This window comes from Azolla caroliniana, unplaced genomic scaffold (assembly GCF_043228905.1).
Source record: "Azolla caroliniana isolate FFs.n. ecotype wild unplaced genomic scaffold, voAzoCaro1.0.p SCAF_21, whole genome shotgun sequence".
NCBI lineage: Eukaryota > Viridiplantae > Streptophyta > Polypodiopsida > Salviniales > Salviniaceae > Azolla > Azolla caroliniana.
In genome coordinates, this window is record NW_028230456.1 from 5,498,395 (window position 1) to 5,521,422 (window position 23,028).

General features: G+C 36.4%; 3 protein-coding genes across 3 annotated transcripts; 2 read left to right on the top strand and 1 right to left on the bottom strand.

Annotated features, from left to right (window-relative positions):
* The first annotated feature begins 1,501 nt into the window (after positions 1-1,501).
* Positions 1,502-3,505, top strand: LOC147850484 (pentatricopeptide repeat-containing protein At3g09040, mitochondrial-like). The gene has a single exon (XM_087336793.1). It carries the CDS (start codon positions 1,502-1,504, stop codon positions 3,503-3,505), a length of 2,004 nt encoding a protein of 667 aa, XP_087192919.1.
* A 14,415-nt stretch (positions 3,506-17,920) lies between these two features.
* LOC147850485 (uncharacterized) lies at positions 17,921-20,979 on the top strand. The gene is made up of 2 exons (XM_087336794.1): positions 17,921-18,538; positions 19,779-20,979. Exons 1-2 carry the CDS (start codon positions 17,967-17,969, stop codon positions 20,977-20,979), a joined length of 1,773 nt encoding a protein of 590 aa, XP_087192920.1. The 5' UTR covers positions 17,921-17,966.
* Positions 20,980-21,204: 225 nt separating this feature from the next.
* On the bottom strand, positions 21,205-22,833 carry LOC147850486 (pentatricopeptide repeat-containing protein At3g09040, mitochondrial-like). Its single transcript, XM_087336796.1, has one exon. The coding sequence runs from the start codon at positions 22,831-22,833 to the stop codon at positions 21,205-21,207; it is 1,629 nt and encodes a 542-aa protein (XP_087192922.1).
* Positions 22,834-23,028: the final 195 nt, after the last annotated feature.

Genomic DNA, 23,028 nt, shown 5'->3' on the forward strand with positions numbered 1-23,028 from the left:
AGCCATGGTTATATTGTGAAGCCAGGGTGATGAGCGTTTATTTGTATGCTGATCAGCATGCGAGAATGGAAGAAGATGGAGGAACATTGGGTCTAAGCCAATGATCACATGAGATGGGAAGAAGAGTCATGTATGTGTGTCCACCGTTCTTTGTAGTCTTCTACTTTGAGTCTTTGAGTTTTTTATTGGCCTATCATGGCCACAACTTTTACGATGTTGTCAGACTAATCATTTTCTCATGTATGAAGAATTTATACTAATGAAGAATATTGTTTTGGAAAAAAAAATAAAAAATTGGTCTACCATCATTCCACAAATTTTTGTATAACAATTTCATGCAAATCCCTTGGCCAAATTCTATTATACATCATAGGGACATCACACATCAAACTTCATTCTTTACATTTGAGTGCTTCCAAACATTGTATCGTGAACTCAAGACTTTGATCATATGGCCGAGATACACTAAGATGGCATTAGATCAGTAAAATTCTAGCATTTGGCAAGTCATCACAATAATAGGAGATCATTCAAATTTTGATGTTCTCGTGTGATTAAAACCTTAATCCATTTAAATTCTGATGGCCAATGTGCCATGATCATAATTAAGTCAAGCAAACTTTGTTAGGTCGGTAGAGTGAAAATTCTAGACTTTTTCTTCCTAGAGATAACCCCCCCTCTCCCCCCCCCCCCCCCTTCAAGGATTAAACAAGAAGAGAGGCCAAGGGGTAGCCTTGTAAATACCCAGAATTGAGGGGCATTTTTTGTGATTAGTTTTCCCCTTATGATGATAGAGAGCCATGGTATCTGAATCATAGTATGAACCTTACGTATCATACGTGCATTCATTCATTCGCGAAAGAAAAACACCCCCAAAGAATGATAAATACCATACTTTTGGATTAACTATTTATTATGAGGTAGATAAGCCTAAAAATGAAAAAAAAAACATTAAAAAAATGGGGAAAACATTCGCATTCGTTTTCAAACGTAGGAAAACGAATGTTATACTAGACGAACACGAATTTTACGTACTATGATCTGAATAACCTCTATATACCTTTCTCTGCACCTTTCTCACAGAACAGAGAACACACCATGGCTTCACTTCAGGCTTGCTTTCTTTGTCAAGCTTTTTGGAAAGGCAAAAAAAGAAAAGAAAAGAAAAGAATGATGATGATGTTTGATGTGAACGCCATGAGGCTGTTTCTCACGTGGCTCTGCTTCAGTGTTGTAGCAAAGATAGAGGAATACAGAGACATGAATGCATTTTTTGGAAAGATTACTTGGAAAAAGAATCACTAATATTGGAGGAAGTAGTGCTTCAATTAACATTGATTTCATGAAAGTGTGTATGTTCATTGAGAAAGATTTTACCATACATTTGTTGATGTTTATTGATATGAACACCAAAAGAAAAAGGGATTATTCTACGCTTGTAGTGTGGTAGAGAAAGGATCTCTTGAGCAGAACCCTTAATATGCATGCTAAATGTGGTGCAATGGGAAAAGCACAATTCCTGGGAAAAGGAAAGAATCATGCTAGTGGTAGATATGGACATCATGAGGCCATTGCTTATGTGGCCTTACTCAAGGACTGCGCAAAGAGAAAAGAATTGGAGAATGGAATTAAGTTGCACTATGATGTTATGGAGAAAGGGCTACTTGAAAAAAACCTTTATATAGGCAGTGCTTTGGTTAATATGTATGCTAAATGTGGTGCATTGAAAAGAGCACAAAAAGTGCTCGATGAGCTTCATGTTCGGAATGTTACATGTTGGAATGCACTTATAGGAGGATATGCTCAACAAGGTCGATGTGAAGATGCATTGAACTGTTTTGAACAAATGCAAAGAGATGGAGTTTCTCCTAATACCATAACCTTCACTTACATAATGAAGGCATGTGGTATCACCCAAGAAGTCAATAAAGGGAGCCTAATTCATGAAGAGATTTTTCGGAATGGGTTGCTTGAAAAGGATATTGTTCTTGGCACCGCCGTTGTGGATATGTATGCTAAATGTGGTAAACTAGAAAAAGCACAAAAAGTGCTTGATGGGCTTCCTCATCGAGATGTTTTCACTTGGAATGCACTAATTGCTGGATATGCCCATCAGTCACAGAGTGAGGCGGCATTAAACTGTTTCGAACAAATGAAAAATGATGGCCTTTGTCCAGATGTGATCACTTTCACGTGTATCTTGAAAGCATGTGGCAGCATGGCTGCAATTGATGAAGGGATTCAAATTCATCGTGAGATTGTTAACAAAGGATTTTTGGTAAAAGATACTATCCTGGGCACTGCGTTGGTAGACATGTACACCAAATGCAGTGAGCTTAGAAAAGCACATCAAGTACTCGATGAGCTTCTTGTTCGAGATGTGGTTACTTGGAACACACTGATTGCAGGGTATGCTCAGCACGGGCAAAGTGAAAATGCATTGAATTGTTTTGAGCAGATGAAAAATGATGGCATTTCACCGAATACAACAACCATTTGTTGCATCTTGGAGGCATGTGGCAATATTGGAGCACTTGATAGGGCGGAAAAAATCCATCATGCCTTCTTGAAGAAAGGAGCATTGGAGAAGGATATTGTTCTAGGAACAGCTTTGGTGGATATGTATGCAAAATGTGGGAAGCTTGTAAAAGCTCAGCATATACATAATAGCCTCCATGTCCGAGATGCAATCTCCTGGAATGCACTTATTGCTGGGTATGCCCATCAAGGTCATGGGGAAGAAGCACTAAAAGGGTTTCATCGTATGCAAAATGAGGGTTTCTCTCCCAATGTGGTTACCTTTATTTGCATCCTTATTGCATGTGGCAACATAGGAGCTATCAATAAAGGCATACAAATTCACAACGAGATTGTTAATAAGGCGATTTTAGGGAGCAAAGAGACGGTTTTAAGCACTGCCTTGGTAGACATGTATGTCAAATGTGGGGATCTCAGAAAAGCTCAGCAAGTTTTTGATGAACTCCTTATTCGAGATGTTCCCTCTTGGAATGCATTGATCCGAGGATATGCAGAGCAAGGGCAGGGGGAAGAGGCATTGAAGTGTTTCTTGCGAATGCAAGATCAACATGTTTGTCCTGATGTAGTCACTTTCCTTTGTGTGTTGAATGCATGTTGTCATTCAAGTTTAGTGGACGAGGGTCAAATATATTTTGAAAACATGAGCAAGAAATATGGTATTGCACCCGAAATAGAGCATTACACGTGCATGGTCGAACTTTTTGGCCGTGCCGGCAACTTTCACAAGGCCATGGAAGTTATCAAGAAGATGCCATCTTGTGATTATCCAGTCTGGCTTTCTCTTCTAAGCTCATGTGAAAAATGGGGTAATGTACGAGTAGGGAGGTTAGCATTTGAGGAAGCAGTACAGCTGGATCATGCTAATGGCTCAGCATATGCATGTATGATTAATCTGTATTTAACTGCAAACATGTATGAAGAAGCAAACAAGATTGAGGCTATGAAAGTGAAAATAATTGACCTATAAGGCATTGGTGAAGAGTTCAATTCCCACCCCTCCAATTTTACTTTTTTTTGACAAAAATCTTCTTTGTAAATAAAACTGATGCTCTATCATCCAATTGTGGTATAAATAAATGCATCAGTTTCAACAAAAATATGCTTGGAGAAGATACTTCAAAAGATACCCTCTGTAATGTATTTGGAAAATGACAATCATCAAGAGTTTCTGGCTGATGAATGGAAAGGTCAGCAAACCATCACATTTTTCTCTCTTTTGTTGTATAATTGACTCAAGTCCATAGATTATTGATTGACCTAACATTTTAACTTGTATTTCTTGTCATTTATGTATCATGAAGCCGTATACTTAGATCTTATGATAAATTTCTTTATATAGATATATGTACAGTTATCTATTTATTTATATTACTTTACTTGATCTTGCTTAGAAATCATAAAATTGACATGATGCAGTTGGTCTACACCATGTCAAAGAATTCAACATGTGCAACATGTTACTTTGAGACCCCAAGATGATTTCATTCAAGTTCTCCTAGAAGTGGACATGAGTTAGCTCCATCAATTTACTAAACATGAATAAATGTGTGGTATGAGATTGAAAAGTGGTTCGGGAATAGAGTGTGGATTGTGGATTGTGTTTTGTGTGTTGGTGGGTGCTAACCCAGTCTAACATCTTTAGTGTCTTTCACCAATAGGATGTAAAAATATAGATAAGTTGTTAAAGCTCACAACAACAAATCAAAGGGAAGAAGCAAAGTAAAGATGCATGTGAAAGTGTTGGCCTAGAGTGTTTTTGGTGTTGTTCACATTTGAGTTCACTCTTTCACCTTCTTTCACTTTAAAATCATACAACTTTTCGCATCCTTTTGGTTAACTTTTCACCTTTCATTGCATGCCAATGCCATGGTAAAGCTCTTGGTTAGGCCTCATCTCATGTTTATTGTAATAGTTTCCCCTAATTTGCATGTAATTATCGATGGTTGAACATAAGTAGTGTTATTTAACTCCGAAGAATACATTTATTGATATGAATTACTTAAGGTAGATTAACTCCACAACACAATCATGTTTATTGGTTTGATACAAACTCCAATGAAAAAAACATTGATTTATACCTCGTTAGTGAAAAACATTGATTTATACCTCGTTTATTTTGTTAGTGAAAAATAGTCTGTTTTGCTTTCTTGTTATCAACCTAAAATACCCATCGAATGAAGTAAAAGGCTCATCCCAAATAAATATCGTTCCTCTCGGGTCCTCCCAAAAAATAGACATTTAATTATTTGATGATGATCTAATGTTCTTCCATAACTTTCAATATGTAGACATTTTGACAGGAATTAAAAATATTCTTTCATTGCTCAAATAGATTGATAAAGAAGAGTTCCTTGTTCTAAAAGTTTGACTGGATATTTTTAGAGACGAAGATTTCTGTAAACATCGAAAGTTTCTAGAAGTTCATGGGGATGGTTTTTATAGTTTGAGTGGCACATGGCAAGCGATCTCAAAAACACTCATGTGTTTTCCAATATACATGACGTGACAAAGGAGAAGTCCTAGTTTGTCTCGCATGGTTGGAAAATGTGTATCCAAATAGAATAGAATGTGTATACACAAAAGTGGATAGAATAAGTCAGAAATTTGTCAATTAGTTTCTCTTTATGTATGTTTCCACTAAAGGAAAGCCATAGAATAGAATAGGCGTTTTATCGTCCATGACGAGGCCAAATTTGACCTATGGAACCCATCAACATAAATGTTGTCTGTGACTTGTTCCTAAGAAGGGAGATTACTACTCCATAGTAAAAACCCCCGATGTGAAAATAATATAGTCGCATTATCATGCCCATCTAACAAAAAACAATTCTTGCGAATTACGTTATATGTAGAGCATGTCATAAGTGATGATGCATATCTTCATATTTGGGTGATGATGCCATGATACTACCTCAACATCATCTAGCTTGTGTGAGGAAGTTCGAAGAAGTGTTCAAGCTCTTTGAGAGCTAAGGCTCATGGGGGTAGTAAGATGAGATTGGATGCGTTCTAGTATTTTTGCCTTGTATGGGAGCTAGCCAACATTGGGAGTTAATATTCGCAATGTAATATTCCACTTTCGACATTTCAAGATCTTGCCACTTCATCCTTAATGCATTAGTAACCTATCATTAATAATAATCACATACTTCATAGCATCACCTAAGAGCTCCAATTCATCTTTTATTCCCCATCTCTTAAAACCATTTCATAATGTCAAGCACCAAACCAAATGAGAAGATTTTGTTCTTATTAGTTTTTGCACATTATGTCTTATGTTCCAAGCTTGTTTTAGCAATCTATGATCACACATATTCTTCACTTTTGTATATGCTATAGGATGAGCACCTAATTTTAATAGCATGATAGGCTAGGATGTTGAGGATTTTACCCCCAATTGTATAAGTAAGAACATTTTTTGGATTTTCTCTATTTCATTCCATGCACTAAGTGAGATAGTGCCACCCCACATTTCCACTCCATAAAGCAACACTTAGGACCACCATAGCATTGAATAACATAGCTCTCACTTCCCATCCGAATGTACCAAAATATACATTCCATAGTCATTCTATTTGAATGACTATGGTCATTGGATAGATGGTATATGCTACTCTATCTTTTGTCCCTCATATTTTTGACATCTATCTTCATCAAAAGTGACTCTTGATCGTCAATAATAGTTACCTCAAACATGTGACTCTTGATCATCAATAATGCTCTATTGTGTTCGTGTTATATATGAAGATGTAATTGGATATTTATTTAGCTTGGAGAGAAGATTTGTTTTGGCGGATTACAAACAATCCTTTAGGGTTGTGGTTGATAATATGTCTCAATTCAATGCAAATTGATTCATGAAGGAAAAGTAACTTAGTAAATAATCAACTAGCACTTGGACACAAAATCAATTTGAATTAGAATGGGAAATTATATATGGCAAAATGGAGGTTGGGAAGATTGGCATGATATGGCAAGTGCATGGATACATGGCTTGATTAAACTTTGCCCTAAGTAGATGCTATGCAAAACACTTTTAGATTGGAGACACATATCGCTAGTGCTTGCAATCTAGAAGTTGATTGCTAAAGTACTCGTGAATAGATTTAAAACATCAATATGGTTTTATACGACAACGACGATGGACAATGAACAACTTTGCAAATGCGCGAATTGGTGTTGAGTTTGAGAAATACACAAATCAAGATGTTGTGATCATGCAAGTGGATATTGAGAAGGCATTTGATACCATTCAATGGAGTTTTGTGCAAGCTATCATGCATAAGATGGGGTTCGGTTATAAAAGGTAAGAAGAAATTAATTTCGTTAGGCAAGTTTGTCCCATTAGTACCATACTTTATGTAATCACTCACCACTCATCCATTGTTGTCATACACCAATAATCTTGTGACATCAAGTCTATTTAGATGAGTTGCAATTACCCAATGCCCATGTTGATGACTCATGTTTTATGTCGTGCAATGCTATAGAACATATGCAACGATAATATTTTCTCTCAAACTTGTGTGGTCTTGCTACTAGGTTACATATCAACCAAAACTCTTGCCCTTGTGTTTATATGATTTACATTGCACGAGTATGGCTAGGCTTATAATTGGTCCAAATAACATAATAAGGCATCTTGGTTACCCCCTTGGTTGGAACACAAGATGGAAAAAAATAGTTGAATGGGTTTTTGAAGAGTCAAACAAAAGTTGGGTTATTGATGTCTTACCTAAAATACTACTTACCTCTTGTTGACTGGCTTCAGGACATGTTGTAAACAATATTTTGTGAAATGTTGGATCAATTTTGGTGCTTTAAACATGCGACGAGAGGCCTAACACTTTATCTAAAGGTCACATGTTGGCGAGGAAAGCCATATTGCTACCCACATTAGTTCCTTGTGGTTGAAGATATTAGTTCATATTTGTTAGTGCATCTTCGATCCATACTTTTAATGTTTGGTAAATTTGTTACTGGTAATATGTTTGGCATGTTTGATGTTTGTATCCAAGGTTATCCCTTATTAAGCACCAAATTGATCAAAGGTTGGAAGTTAGTTTTATGACACCTTTGTGCTAACAATAAGGGCATGCATGTTGGTAACTCAATGAGATGTGAGGAATTTTACTAACTAATCAATTAGTTTGGATGTCACTTTTGACTCATTTGACGGATGACATGAGAACTTGACTTCACATAGAATGGTACATATTATTAATAAATTTTGTATAGGTACAAAGTATGTGGTCATTTTCTTAGCTTCTCGTTACAAGGTCGGGGAGTTTGAGTCTTTTGAACCCTATTGTGATTGTTCTCCTTCTCTGCAAAGTTGGACAAGCATCTTGTGTTTATTTGGACTTGAAAGCCTTTATTGGCCTTTGAAGTCCAAACAAACATTGCAAGCAACCTCTCCTCTACCTCCTCCTCACTCTTTCTTCCCCCAACACAAACGTGTGTGCACTCACACGTCTTACATACAAGGGAGAACCAATACAAGTGGTGCAAAGCATACTATGTTGGTATTAATGTCTCATTCAAAAATAGATGGAATGTATGGTTTGAGTCTAGGCTTCAAGTGGATTGACCGAATAGTTATTATATGCTTGAGAATATTTTCGTTAAAACTAGGAAAATCATTAGAATCACAACATAGTAGGACATTTTCTTTTAACCAAGGGTGTAAGGATGACATGTGTAGTCATAAGAAAGCTCTACCACATGAAGCATTAAGGGCATACATCCCCCCTTAAGATTCTAAAGAAAATACCATTTGTTGTGCTTTGAAGAACCATCCATCGACCCAAACAACTATCATTGTACATTAGTAATAATGGATTAAGCTCCTGCCTTACAATCATCGGTACACAATCCTTTGCATTCTCACTAGCATAAAATATGGCATTATAGCCTCCAAATTGTCTTATGTGACTAGAAAACTCAAGTCAACATATGCAATCATAACTAATCATTCATTAGTGTACATATTGGTAAGGGATCCATTTTTTAAAGAGTAATCAAGTCTTACTAACGTATACGATCTTAAATCAAGATAGGAAGGTTCTAGATTTCCAAGAGAGGTTGAAACTTTCAAGTATTTATCACTTTCAATGTTTGATCACAGACGAAAATAAGAGATAATGTCGAAACACTTCACACAAAGAGTTGTTACGTGTTTTCAATATTTTGCATTATGACTTTTGAAATACTTTTCTAATTGTGAATAGAGTTGTGACATTCAATCCATCGCTATACATGGATACGTTACTAAACTCACTTCTATTTATTTTGATTACATTAAATAATATAAGTGTAGACATAAAGTTTGATCTACTTATTTACTAATCCTTGTCTACAAGCCCTTCTTCTCAAACAATGACGGACTAAGAAAGATATTTATCGTAATTAAGCTAGAGACTACTATAAGGAGAGTATCCTTTCATTTCCTATTTTTCAAAATTGACCATCCAAGAGTTCCAAATCATGATGATAATATCATATTATGGTGCATGTCCGTGCATAAACATCCAACATAGAAGTGCGTAAACTTTCTTTCAATTTGTGTATGTATGCGAGACATTCACATATAAAAAAATCATAATTTTTTTCCAAAAAAGAAGCTACTTTCCTATTAGTTAGGAGAGATTATTACAAAAAGACCATACAAGGTGGCTTATACATAAATCGGGGAATCACCCTCCGACCGAGTTCAAGAATATGATACTACGTACATATCCTTTCAAACTGACTACTTAATGTAAGTAGGTACCTATAGAGCCTATAAACATAATGAAATCATACTTCATTTCACACTCCAATACAATGGTTGATAAGGCTATATCCAAATGAGACTAGGTAAAGTTAAAAACCATGCCTTGATGTCTAGTTGTTCAACCAATTCTAGGTAGTTAAGGTAATCAACTAATTAAAATCAACATGTCAAATTTCTAGCTATTAAAATCTCACTTTTGCAAGAGAACATATATAATTGAAATAATAACAATATGGATAGTGTTGAGAACATTGGTTTTTTATCACTATTTCGCACTTGTAGACACTTAATGCTTTGATATGTCATGCCCATCCACACAACATATATACACATGTATATGTGTGCAAGTATTTGCAAGCGTTGGATTGTTGGTTATGCAAGTATATTGGGCATTAGAGACCAATGAGGCATTTATATAGCCCAATGTTATATTATTCTCACTACTTGTTTTGATTTTGGAAATCATGTCAAAATTTCAATGTTGTAAATATCTTATTTTACAATCAACATGTTCATGTACGTGATTTCAATCTCCAACCTTACATTGCAAACTACACATCATGTTTTGTAATCAGACGTTAATATTATGAGTCTATTTCAGAAAAAATGATATCATTTCATGTTGTGCTTGTGTACTCGTTGTAAAAGATATTCATATTAAAAGAAAAGGATACATTAAAATGACATTGTGTACTTGTTGTGCTTATGCACTAGCTAGCATTTAACCATAGTAACGTTGTTACAATATATTGCATATCTCATATGCAAGGATAAGGGAACTAAGTGGCATATAGATTTTCATAAAATACATGAAATATATCACATACAATTTTCACAATGACCTAGATAGAACGCAAGTGGGTCTAATACCATTGACAAAATGAAAGTGAAGTCAAGATGTAGGCAAATGCGACAATTATAGGACTTGAACAAACAATCCTAAGGTCGAAGGCACATGAACCTTTAGTTGGCGGGGTTCAAGTCTCTTATATAATGTATGGTAATGGGCTATTATTAGTTTCAGTATTCATTCGTTAGTATCTTATTAGTCCTCGTAAAGACATGGAGGTTCAAGTTCAACATGCTATTGGATGCATGATGAGCATTGAGCATTGACATCGTTAACAACATCTCTAGTTTCAAGATGTCTAGTTTGAAAAGTTATTGTAAACCTTATCGTTCAAGAGGAAAACAATATAATTGTGATTTAATTAAACCTCATATTTTTATTGAACATACTACCATCCACGTGTTTGTGAAAATAGACGCACTCTTTTGTTAAAACTAATTCCTCTTCCATGTCGAATCTTTTATGTTGCTTCACAATTAGTCAATACACTCACAAATAACAGGTAATGCCCTGAAATGTCATTGTGTAATGCACGCAATGTCTTGTGGATATCTATGTTTATCTGTCATCAATTGCATGGTCGGGGCTTCAAAAGAACATTCAATTGCGTCATTTGTACATGTGATGGATTGCCAAGTGGCAGAGTCACCGTGTAGGAACTCACTTAATGTCAATTTGAGTGTTATTATTATGCTTGACGTTTAGAGATATGGCATTTGGAACAATGAAAGTGAAAAAATTGAGCATTACAAATCTCAATTAAAAAAAACACACAAATTAAGATAGGGAATTTGGACATGAATAGAAGGTTGAACTAAAAAAGGGTTCTAAGGATACGATCAATTGAAAGATACTGCCAACGACCTCAATTAATGCATGGATAAGAACAAGAGAGACATTGACTCATATTTTTTGGGGGGGTTCCATTGGCTCCCATGTTTATTATAAAGGTGTGCAAGGACATGAAATTACCTTGAAACATATTCTTTTCTTTTTACAAACATTACAACACTTCATGAAGGTTTGTTGGTACAATATACACTATATATAGACATGAGACAAGTGAGCACTTCGACAACTGGTACCAATGTTAGTAGTAAGAGCTATAGACGAGGTCATTGGAGTGTCGAAGAAGACCACAGGCTCATCCAATTTGTTACCAAATATGGGCAAGGGAGATGGAACAAACTTGCCCAAGCTGCAGGTGCTCACTTAATATGAACTATAAACATAATAAAGCATTCTTGATCCATGCCTAGGAAATTCATTCTTCACACATACACAAATCCTTCAATCTAGGGTTGGTAATCATTTGGAGTAACTTACTCCATTTTCTTCACAAAATTCTTTCAAAAATTAGGGTTCCTTTGGATTACGGATAGAATTAAGAATCTCATTTCCTTCCATCTTTTCAATTCTCATTTTTTATTGTATGTGTTTGGTCTTTGATATCCTTACATGAGCTTTGCAACATGGATCATGAGCATTTTTATCCCCAAAAGCATATATATTATAACACACCATCCTTAGCTTTATCACCAACTTATGCGGATAATATCATGACCCAAAAGCATACTAATCTTATCCTCCACATTCTAAGGTTAATTGCAACTAAATAGGTGGAATATATCATGACCCATATGTGTATCAATACATATATTACACATCCTTACTACTTAGCGTAATTGCAACCTTATTTGGATAACTTCACGATCTTTTATAACTTGAGGTATTTAAGTTTATTAACTATCACCCTTACAACCTAGCTAAGTACGTCATTCATGAATGTTCATCATGTTAAACATTACACGTATGGGCAACTTATATATGTTACAAACATGTTGCATACCTTCCTATGTATTGTGTGTGAGTGTGTGTGCGCACACACACACACCTTGTTGGGGGGAGGACATGGTTGTTGCATATCTACTTATGTGTTGTGTTGTGTGTGTGAACTCTCACATGTGCACATTAGGGGTCTTTCAAAGAGATTTATGTAAATCTCATTGTTATATTTATAAAACAAGTGTGTAGCATGCAACATACCTCGTTTGGAGTTTGGAACTTTTATCATTAACATCAATAGCATATATACCTTCGAGATTGCAATGTGCTCATGCCCTCCATCAACTCACCTAGTTAGGCAACAACTCGCCTTGTCCCACTTAAGCTTGTTATCTTGAATATACAATGTAAATGCCCACCTTCATTATCATAAAAATGCCCATAAAGCACACTTGATTTAGAGTTTTTTTACACCAAATTTTCATAACAAATAACATTCTTATGTGAAGTATATGAATCTAATGCTCAAGCACACTAGCAACTTTGACATTTTTTACTATCAAAACTTATGACGATAGTTAGCCGACATCATACAAGTTTTTGTTGATGTGTACATATTTATTGTATGATGCATGGTTGCAATTGTGAATCAATACAATTCTTGAATCATCTACAACCATGAATCATACAATAAATCCATGTTTTAGGTGCACATGTCACGATATTTCTATACCAAAGGGGAGACTACAAGTGGCTTGGTATGAGATCACTAGCAAAGATGTTTGGTATTAGAGCTTATATAAGTCATTTCTTTTTATTACCTTCTCTTGCTAGGTATTTTTTAACATGTTTCTTTCTTTCGTTCTAATGTTAAACCTAGCCTCAATACTTCAAATTAGTTGATAACTTAACCCGCTATGTACACGCATCCAACCCCTAAGTGATAATGTGTTGCACGTGTCACAGGAACCAATTGATTTACACTAGGACCAATACCTTAGAATTTGTATTACATACCTTACTAGGTTGTTTTGGGAAGGGTTCCATTGTTGCCTAGCAACTAGTGCTCTCACTCTCTCATTCTCTCTATGTAAACAAACTATAATATGTATGGCAAACATTATAATAGTGTCACAACTTGTTAATGTCACCATTACATGGGTAGTGGGACATGTTGAATTGTCAATAGGCAAGATAGCCTCTCCATTCACGAAATAGTTTCAACTTGTTATAATACACACAATTGTCATACTCCCTTCAACTTTTGTAGATATGGTCTAACTCCGTTCCTAACATCAAATACAAGAGGATTACACTTATCCCAATTATGACACAATCTCCAAATTCTTACACGAAAAACAATCTCCATCTCTAATCTTGGGTCGAGCGAAACACACACTCTCGCTCGCTCACTCGCTCTCTCTCTCTAATGAAAACACACAATTATATTAATAGATGTGTGTGAAAAACACTAGTACTTACAATGGATGTCATATTGGATTATGATCACCCACTAACTACATGGGTAGTGGAACATGTTGAATTGCCAATATGCAAGATGAACAGTCCACTAATGAAAAAAATTCTACTTGTTCCAATAAAGAAAATTGTCACATTTGTACTCCCTTCAACATTTGTAGATATGGTTTGACTCCATGCCTACCATAAAATACAAGAGCATTGAGCATATCCCAATTATGACGCAATAACCAATACCGAATAGGAAAACGATATCCATCTATAATTTTGAACCAACCTATGTGAATTGTGCAAATACCCATTGTCTTGTTGTGAAATAACACCATGATAAAACTTTTCAAATTTGAGAAATGTAAGTTGTAACCCCAAATTTGACAAACAATCGAACATTGTATGAAACAATGAATACTATCTTCCATTTGAATAGTGTAAAAGAAGTAATTGCATATTGCTAGTCCACGTCGCTTTAGAGCTAATCCCAAAGGCAAACCCCCAATCAAAACTCTCCACATGATGACTTTTGCTATAAGATGGCAATTTAGAATGCCAACTACGTTTTAAGGTATGCTACTATCTATGATCAGATTTATGTGTTTTCCATTATTCTTCAGCCTTAGATGATAAGCACCATCCATGAGTAATCGTAGACTCAACAGAGCAATGATACAAAATATTAGTAAAAACGGCATCTAACCCCGTAAACACCAATTAATCCACAGTTGTTTTTCTGTTTCTAAAGGTAATTTAAGAACTTTGCATCAATGCAACATTTTATAGTTGTTGCCATATAAACCCCACATTTGGGTGGCATGCGTAATAATTGACAATCTTCAACAAACTCCAAAATTCTTTGAGATGAAGTCTCAACAATATCTCCCACCTCTTTGACCTCGAAACAAATAATTAAACTGAGAATCTCTCTCTCTCCTTCTCCTTTTTTCTTTTATCGCAATTAGCTTAGCCTAGTGGTAAGTTGTTACACTACTAACACTACATCTTGGATTCGAAACCCAATTTTTTCACCTCTACATTGATCATTAGGATTTCAACCCCTACATTCCACAGTGGCATCTAGTGAATTAAAAAATGTGTATATTGTTCGTCATGATTTCAACTAAAATTATATGTTAATTATATAGCACAATGATCCAGAAGAAGGGTTTTTTAAACGTCGTATTGTACATAGTTTCACATATATAATGGTGTTATTAAATGGAGTACTTGTCAATTGAACAAAATACAAAAAATTAAAGAATTATAAATATTTATATGGGTATTTGAACATCCTTCTCATGCACCTCATATAACCCTTTAATGTACATCATAGAATCCTTGAATGCACAACATATAGGGTGGTTAAACTTTGAATCACATTAGTAGCACCTACAACTAGATCTCTTGATTGGACTTCATTGAGTGTATGTTGTGGCCTTAGTTTACTTTATGTCAAGGTCATTCTTCATATGTTTCTTCTACAGACATACATCACATCCCCTTATTGCCTTGGTATATGAAACTACATTAAAGTAATGGTATATGACGAGAACTTAAAGTTTCATGTATATAGAAAATGTGAGAATCATTGATGATGATGGTTATAGGCCTACAACGATGTGGAAAGAGTTGTCGTCTAAGATGGGTGAATTATCTACGTCCCGACATTAAGAGAGGACGGATTTCAAACGAAGAAGAGCATCTTATCATTAGCCTCCATTCTGTGTTCGGTAACAGGTAAAGACTCGACCAGACCTAGTAGTATGCATTCAACATCAATGAAGTATTGTTATATGATATTTTTGTTAAATGTTTGCTCCGTAATGTACAATTCATGATATTTTATGTGTCTAAAATCGATGATAAAGGAAAGTCATGTTTTAAATGTACACTTCATGATAGCATGTCATAAATGCGCTTTTCTATTTTAAACATTCCAATTATCTAAATAAAATACCTTTTTGTTATATTTATGACTACAACGTTTTACTAAATTATACTCGTGACCTCAATCTTTTTGGATATCTGCAACGGGTGCCCTTCACCTTTTTCTAAAATTTGAAAATACCTCCTGTTATTTTTCCAAATGGCAACAACCTCATGTTTTTTAGTCTTAATTATGCTTCATCCATTTAGCTAGTGAATAATTCGTTCGATTAATGGTCAACTCAAATCAGTTAGTTAAATAGTAACTTATTGATAAACTAGATTGTCCCAAAATTAAGTATTAGCGAAATAATGAATTGGATTGTCCATTGTGCACGTGTTCCATTGCGCACAAAGACTAATATGTAGAGGTGACTAGCTTCATTTTGGAAAAATATGTAGAGGTGACTACTAGTCCCTGACATGACTATATTTTGGTTATTCCGCTTATCAAATATTAACATGCACAATCATAATCATTCACTATCATGGACATAACTCACGTAAAAGTTTAGCGTATGTGGTTATGTGTGTTTGGGAACATGGGTTAAAATGGTTCACTATCATTGCCATTGCACATGAAATGCTTAACATATATGGTTTTTTAGGTGTTTGGGAGCATGAATTAAATTTTGTAGTCATCTTTCATTCTTTTTAGAATGCAACAACTATGTATCATAGTGATGAGCATAAACAATTGTTAATATTTCTAATTATCCTTTGAAGGATGTCAAATTATGTTAAGTTGGTTATAATTAGTCTTTGCAAGTAGTAATGCTTGAAGTGTTGTTCTATTAAGTACATTTTGTATAATTAGCCTTGTGAGAAAATTGTTGGTAATTCTACATAATTCTCAAATGTTGAATGACTCTTTTGCTGCTTTGAATATTAGCACCATGGCATTCAACAAGAATGGTTATTTGTGGTTGCCAACTAAAGTTGTTTCATTGGCACTTGGGCCAATATCATAAATGGTGTTAACCTAGGTATGGAAGTTATGTGTGAACATAATATTATAATAATACCCAATACTAAAATCATGTATCAGACATTGTCCCTTTATAAATGGCTTAGAAATTATGGACACCAATAATATGAAATGCTTGTATTACAAGCCATCAAAGGATAAGCATATGTCAAGCATAACGAGCCTGTAATTGAAAATACATTTTTTTACCAAGCAAGTTCTGATTCCTAATGTTGTTGCTTTTGTTTAGGTGGTCTCTTATAGCAATTCATTTGCCTGGAAGGTCAGACAATGAAATAAAAAACTATTGGCGATCTCATATAAAAAAAAAGTTCAAACTTGATGAGTTGTCATCCCATTCAAACACAAAATCAAGTTGCATCAATGACAATACTTCAAGTTATATTTTAGAACTTGAGGAACAATACCATAAACTTGATCAAACGGTCCAAAGAAGTTTCCAAGGTCCCATTAGTATGCAAAGTCAAAATACAATTTATGGGTGCAATTATGAAGAGCATTACATCCCTAACTTAGATAACAATTTTACAAAAAATGTTGAGTCAAACTTACCCTCATCAATCAACTACAACATACCTACACTGAGTGGCAATCTCCTAAAGAAATACCAAATGGTGATACCTAAAGAAAACTCGTCATGTACCACGATGATAGAGAATGAACATGAATGGAAATCAACGCATCAACTACAATCAAGCCCTCATTCTCATGGGGAATCCAAGGAATCACTAGAACATGTCTTTCACAAGCAGGATAGCACAGGTCAAGGATATGATATTATGACAAACCCAAGGAATCTCTTGGCGCTTCAAGATGTTGATATTCCTTGGGATGTGGAGACGATACAATCAATTATGGAGGTGCAAGTGCAAAACACCCAGTACCCTGTGCTTGATGAGCATAGTATATGGGACAGTTAAATCTTCGTCGAATTATTACATTCATTGTAAAATATATATAAAATAAAATTTGCTTAGGATATGCATGCACATGGGTATTTTGACTGCAACGTTTGCAGGTGTACATACGGTTTTAGTTACATGTAGATGGCTCCTTGCCATCGGTCATTGTTGTTGTGATAATCATAATAAAACTGGAAGTTTTGTTGTATGATGTGTGTGTGTGGGTATGTACCTCGTTTCACATTAAGAATTGGATTCAAAGTCATCAGGATACAGACGAAGTATTCCGGGGAAGTACATTTCCGCGAGTTTCGTGAAATATGGCCCCAATGGCCGAGGGGAAAAGAAGAAGAAACTTGCACATGTGATGGCGGCGATGGATAGGGGGGGGCATGTCAGGAGGAAATAAAGAGAAAAGCCTGGGGGCATGCCGTGGAAATAAACACAAAGTTGGGGGCCTTCTTCTTTTCTCTTCTTCTTCTTCTTCTTCTTTTCTTAGTGCCAAGTGTGAATCTCTAGAGATAGTGAGAAAAATATGGAGGGGCACCTCCAACCAAAATCCTTCTAAACCAGAAGAAACTGCCCTTCAAAAGATTTACATACATGCTCTGTTTCCACCGCCATAGCCAACAGAAAACAAGAAAGCTCTCTCTCTCTCCCACACACACACACATACAATATATATATATACATAGATGTATGTGTTTCATTTGATTTAGATGAGGGGAGATGAGATTGCTAGGAAGCAACATTTGGTGCTGTTTCAGACCAACCCATGACGCTGATAACCTTCCCAATGCTCATCATGATCGCAACCAGAATCACAACACCCCAAATATCAGATTAGCCATAGCTCTCAGAAGACACTCTGCTATAGCTTTCATCACAGGTCTCAACACAAGTTGCTCCATCAAGGATGGGTATGGTGGTGGTGATCAAGAGGAAGCGCCGACTACCACGAACAATGACGAAGAGGTGGATGGGAAAGACGATACAGAAGATGTCAGAGGAAGTTTCCATGAGGAGACAAAGAAGAGCCTTTGTTATAAGGAGAAGAAAAGGAGGAGGAGGAGGAGGAGGAGGAGGGTGAGAATTAAGGAAGGTGTGGGAGTGTTGATTTATCCATGGCTACTTCTCACCACTCATGCCATCGCTCCGTCCATCGCAGCAGTTGAGAATGCCGAAATTCAGTTAATGCAGCTTCGTCCTCGGACTAGTGGAAGTGGAGACATTGACATCGGCAAAGACACAGGGAATCCCGGCATCAACCTCCTTCTCCGATGCAAATTCCTTCCTCACTTGTATGTTCATATAAACAAATTATATACAAATATCTCCTTCGCATCGTTCTGATATATGCTATGCTAAGACTCACAACTTTATAATGATAAATAAAATATTAAGAATTTTCCACAAGCTCTGGAGTGAGCCAATGTGTTTGTTAATCAAAGGTTAGGTCCATATGTTTTTTTGACTATTACATTTTTCATTTCTTTTTTCTGGGTACACTGGATTGGTAAACATGATGCATAGGCCCTGGGTAGGGTGCATAGGCTATATGGGTAGGTGCCTAAGTTCAAAACCCTGACATAACTCCATAATGCATTCTTGCAATGATTCATAACATAGCCATTTGAATGCTGGCATAGCTCCTGAAGACATCTCATGTTGGACATCATAGACATCTTTTACATTTATGCCTGGGCATATAACTCCTAGAGACGTCTTGTCAAATTCATATTGCAGCCCATGGACTTTAAAAGAGTGTATTTGATATATCTCAGAAGTTCATGTCATTCTTGATGACATTTAACATCTTCTACATTTGAGCTTCAGCATGGTTCCTTCAGATGTGAAATTTTGTGTTGTCTTCCCTTATAAGCATAATTTTGTATGTCCATGTGTCCTCTCAAATTGATGTTGTATCCTTGGATGACTGGTAGCTGGCATGATAGGTAGTCACAATTAGAACTGTCCTTTCTACGATGCAATGTCTTCAATGTGGCGCTTTTGTTAACTATAGTGGTCACTATAGGACCAACTGTATTTTCTTCATTTGTTGTCATTAATAGCTGACATTATCGGTAGAATACAAGTTCCTCAATGTAGCCACAATTAGAACTATCCTTTCTGCAATGCAATATATTCGATGTGGTGCTCATTGGTCTACATAACTTGTAGTCACCCTAGAATCATATTTTCTTCCTTCAACACCTCGCTTGCAGGCAATGTAAGCCTTCAATGTAGTAGGCATTGTGTGTAACAGAGTAATAACAAATAGGTGATAACATACTACGTTGGAACTGAACTTTACTTTGGTTCCTTTAGTCAATTCAGACTTCTCCCCCTATAGAAGGGTTTTAGTAAGGCAACACAGGGAATAATAGGAAATTAGAGCCAGATGCCACAGGAATCATTAATTCTGCTTTAAGAACACATTTGGTGAATGTATACCAATGTTCAAGCCTTTGCACTAAACCGAAAGTTGCGATGAGAGATGACTGACTGATAATTCGGATAGTTTTGTTTCATGTTTCACAGGTTTTTTGCAACAAATGTTGAGCTGAATCTAACTGTGATAGCATGCGAGCACATGACACCAGAGATGCAACCCATGGGTCTGGACACATGCACCTTTGATCCTGAAACTGTTGAGGTGGGTGCCAAGGTCTACATCATGGGATACAATCTAAATGAAATCAGAAGTGAGAAATGCTCTGCAGGAGGCGGCCAACGTAGGCTCACAATTGGTTCTGGTCATGTGGTGACCAGTGGCAGTACCCACATGGAGGTAGAGGCACGTGATGATTGGTGGGCCGAAGGGTCACCTGGCTTTGATGCTGAGGGTGCCTTTGCATTTCTTGTGACAGGGGGCAAATGCAAAAACCAGCGTGTTAGAATGCGCATTGTCACGCTCCCCACCATTCGCTCTTGGCTAGAGCCTGAATGGAAGGCATCCATAGCTTCCAATTCCACACCCAACCCAAATCCTAATATTAGCATCAACCCTAATATCTCACACAGAGGCAGGTGTTCAGGGCGCCTGCATTCGTATACTCCACAGACATCTAAGATCAGGATTGCAGATGTTGAGATTTCTAACAAAAAGTCTTCTGATCCTGACCATGATTCTGACAACAGCCCTACCCCTAACAATAAGCAAAATCTTTACCCTGAGCATAACCTTAACCCAAACCCTGACCTTGATCCTAACCCCAACCCCAATCCCAACCCTGACGTTAACCTAAAGTGTAGCCTTAACTCAAACTCTAATCCAAACCCACAACCTAAGCTCAACAATAAACCTAATTCTAACCCTAACCATAACAATAGCTCTAAGCATAACCTTAATCCTATCCATAAAACTAATGCTAGCTCCAACACTAACCCTAAGTATAGCCTTAATCTTAGCCCTCGGTTGCATCACAAGAGATTCCCACCCATTCCTGTACTTAAGAATATCTCTGGCATTCATGTTGCAAATTCACCCCCGAAAGCTAGCCCAAAATTGCTTGTATCTGCTCGTAGCCTTAACCCTACCGCAAAGTTACCTTCAACAGCCACTCAAACAAAATTTGCTAGGAACTCTAGTGGTATGTATCATTGTCATTGTCACCCATCAACTAAATCCCATGTTTGTTCAGAAGATCGCAGATCTGGTAGGCCCACAAATTTGCATAAACAATGCCAAAGAGAAACTAAACCTTTCAGACAAAAATTGTCAGAACTACACAAAATTTAATCACCCCCCTCCCTATTTTTGTGACAGTGTAATTAATATACCATTATTCTCATCAAGTCAATAAATGAAATATTTATCATTAAAATTCTGACATTTCGTTTTATTAAAAATTAACGCACAAGGAGATACTGGCATTAGCTTCGTCGACATGATGCCAACTCCCTCTACCAAATTTGCATGTGCATAAAAATGTTCTATATACAGCTATAAGGTGAAAGATTCATCTCATTCAATTTCAACCACGTGTTTGAAGGCATATATCTCAAGATCTGCATCACACCATTTTTTACAAGAACCCAACATAGAAAGCCAAAGACCGGTATTGGGACAAAAGGGGATTTTCAGGATCATTGCCTCTACTTTATCCAATTGACCTGCCCGTCCCAAAACATCAATAAAACATGCATAGTGGAGAATATTGGGTATGATACCATAAACCTGGGCCATCACATGATAATATGTTTGTCCCTTCTCTATTAGACCTGCATGACTACAAGAATTCAAGATACTCAAAAAAGTGATTGGATCTGGCTTATGGCCTTTTTGTATCATCATGTCAAAATAAGATGTGATATCTTCAATCTCTCCACATTGAGCATATGCAGAAATTAGAGCATTCCATGTGAATGAATTTTGAATAGGAAGTGCGTCAAACACTTGCTGAGCTTTCTCAAGAAAACCACATTTTGAATACATATTGATGAGCGCACAACCAAGAGTAAGGTTGTGCTTTGATAGTAATCCATTTCGATCTATCTCCAAATGTATCTTCCTACCCTTATCTATCGCCCCTATACTACCACATGCCTTCAAGCTACAAGCATATGTTATTGCATCTGGATATATTCCATTAGCTTGCATTTTTTCGTAGTACTTTAGTGCTGCCCTTCCATATCCATGTTGAACATATCCAGCTATCAATGAAGTCCAAGTAATTAAGTTCCGATTTGGAAGAGAGTTAAACACTGCTTGAGCTTTTGATATCATACCAAATTTAGTGTACATATTTATTAATATATTACCAATACCAACATCTGCTTTCAACAAACCCTTGTTAGAAATCTCACCATGTATTCTTATGCCCATTTCTATAGCTCCAATACCCGCACAAGCTTTCAAACTACAAGTATACGTAACAAGATTCGGTGAGGTACCATCAGATCTCATCTGCTCAAAACAGTCTAGTGCTTTCTCACCATGGTCATATTGTGCATATCCAGATATCAATGATGTCCAAGTGACAACATTTCTCACCTCAAGTGTGTTAAACACCTCTTGTGCTTTAACTAGCATACCACATTTGGCATACATATCAACTAATGCACTACCAAGAAAGATATTTCTTCTCAATAATGCTCTTCTAGATATTTCTACATGTATTTCAATCCCTGTTTCGAGGTTAGCAATAGAGCCACATGCTTTTAGAGCACAAGCAAATGTAACCACATCAGGTAACACATGCTGAAGCTTCATTTCTTCATAAAAATATAAAGACTCTTCACTATATTCATGGTGTGCATATCCTCCAATCATCGCATTCCAGGTGACCACATTGCGGGTCGAAAGCATATCGAAGATTTCTCTTGCCTTGTCGAGCGAACCACATGTGGCATACATATGGATCAATGCACTCGTAACAAAGGCGTTATCTTTCATAAAATCTTTGAAGAAAACATGATGATGCAATCTACACCCTGTATTTAGGTCTTTGAGGTGACCACACACCTTTAGCAAAGCCACACATGTTCGTGAACCTACATATCCACAATTGTGATGGATTCTCTGATACAAAGCGAGAGGCAGGCGTGATTCTCCTCCAAGAATAAGGTTTAGGATGGATGGAGAAGGGGGCATCACGCCATAGATTCTTGCAGGCCACGTTCGTTCTCTGCAGGGATCATTTTGTTCTTCGTCAATATTTATAAAAATGGCCCTGTAATTGTTGCATATTTGCAGAAGTAGGCCTCTACTAGATTTGGCATGGGCATTGTTGTTGGCCTAACAAGAGGTGATTTATGGCTACACAATTACAAGGCCACACAAATAAGA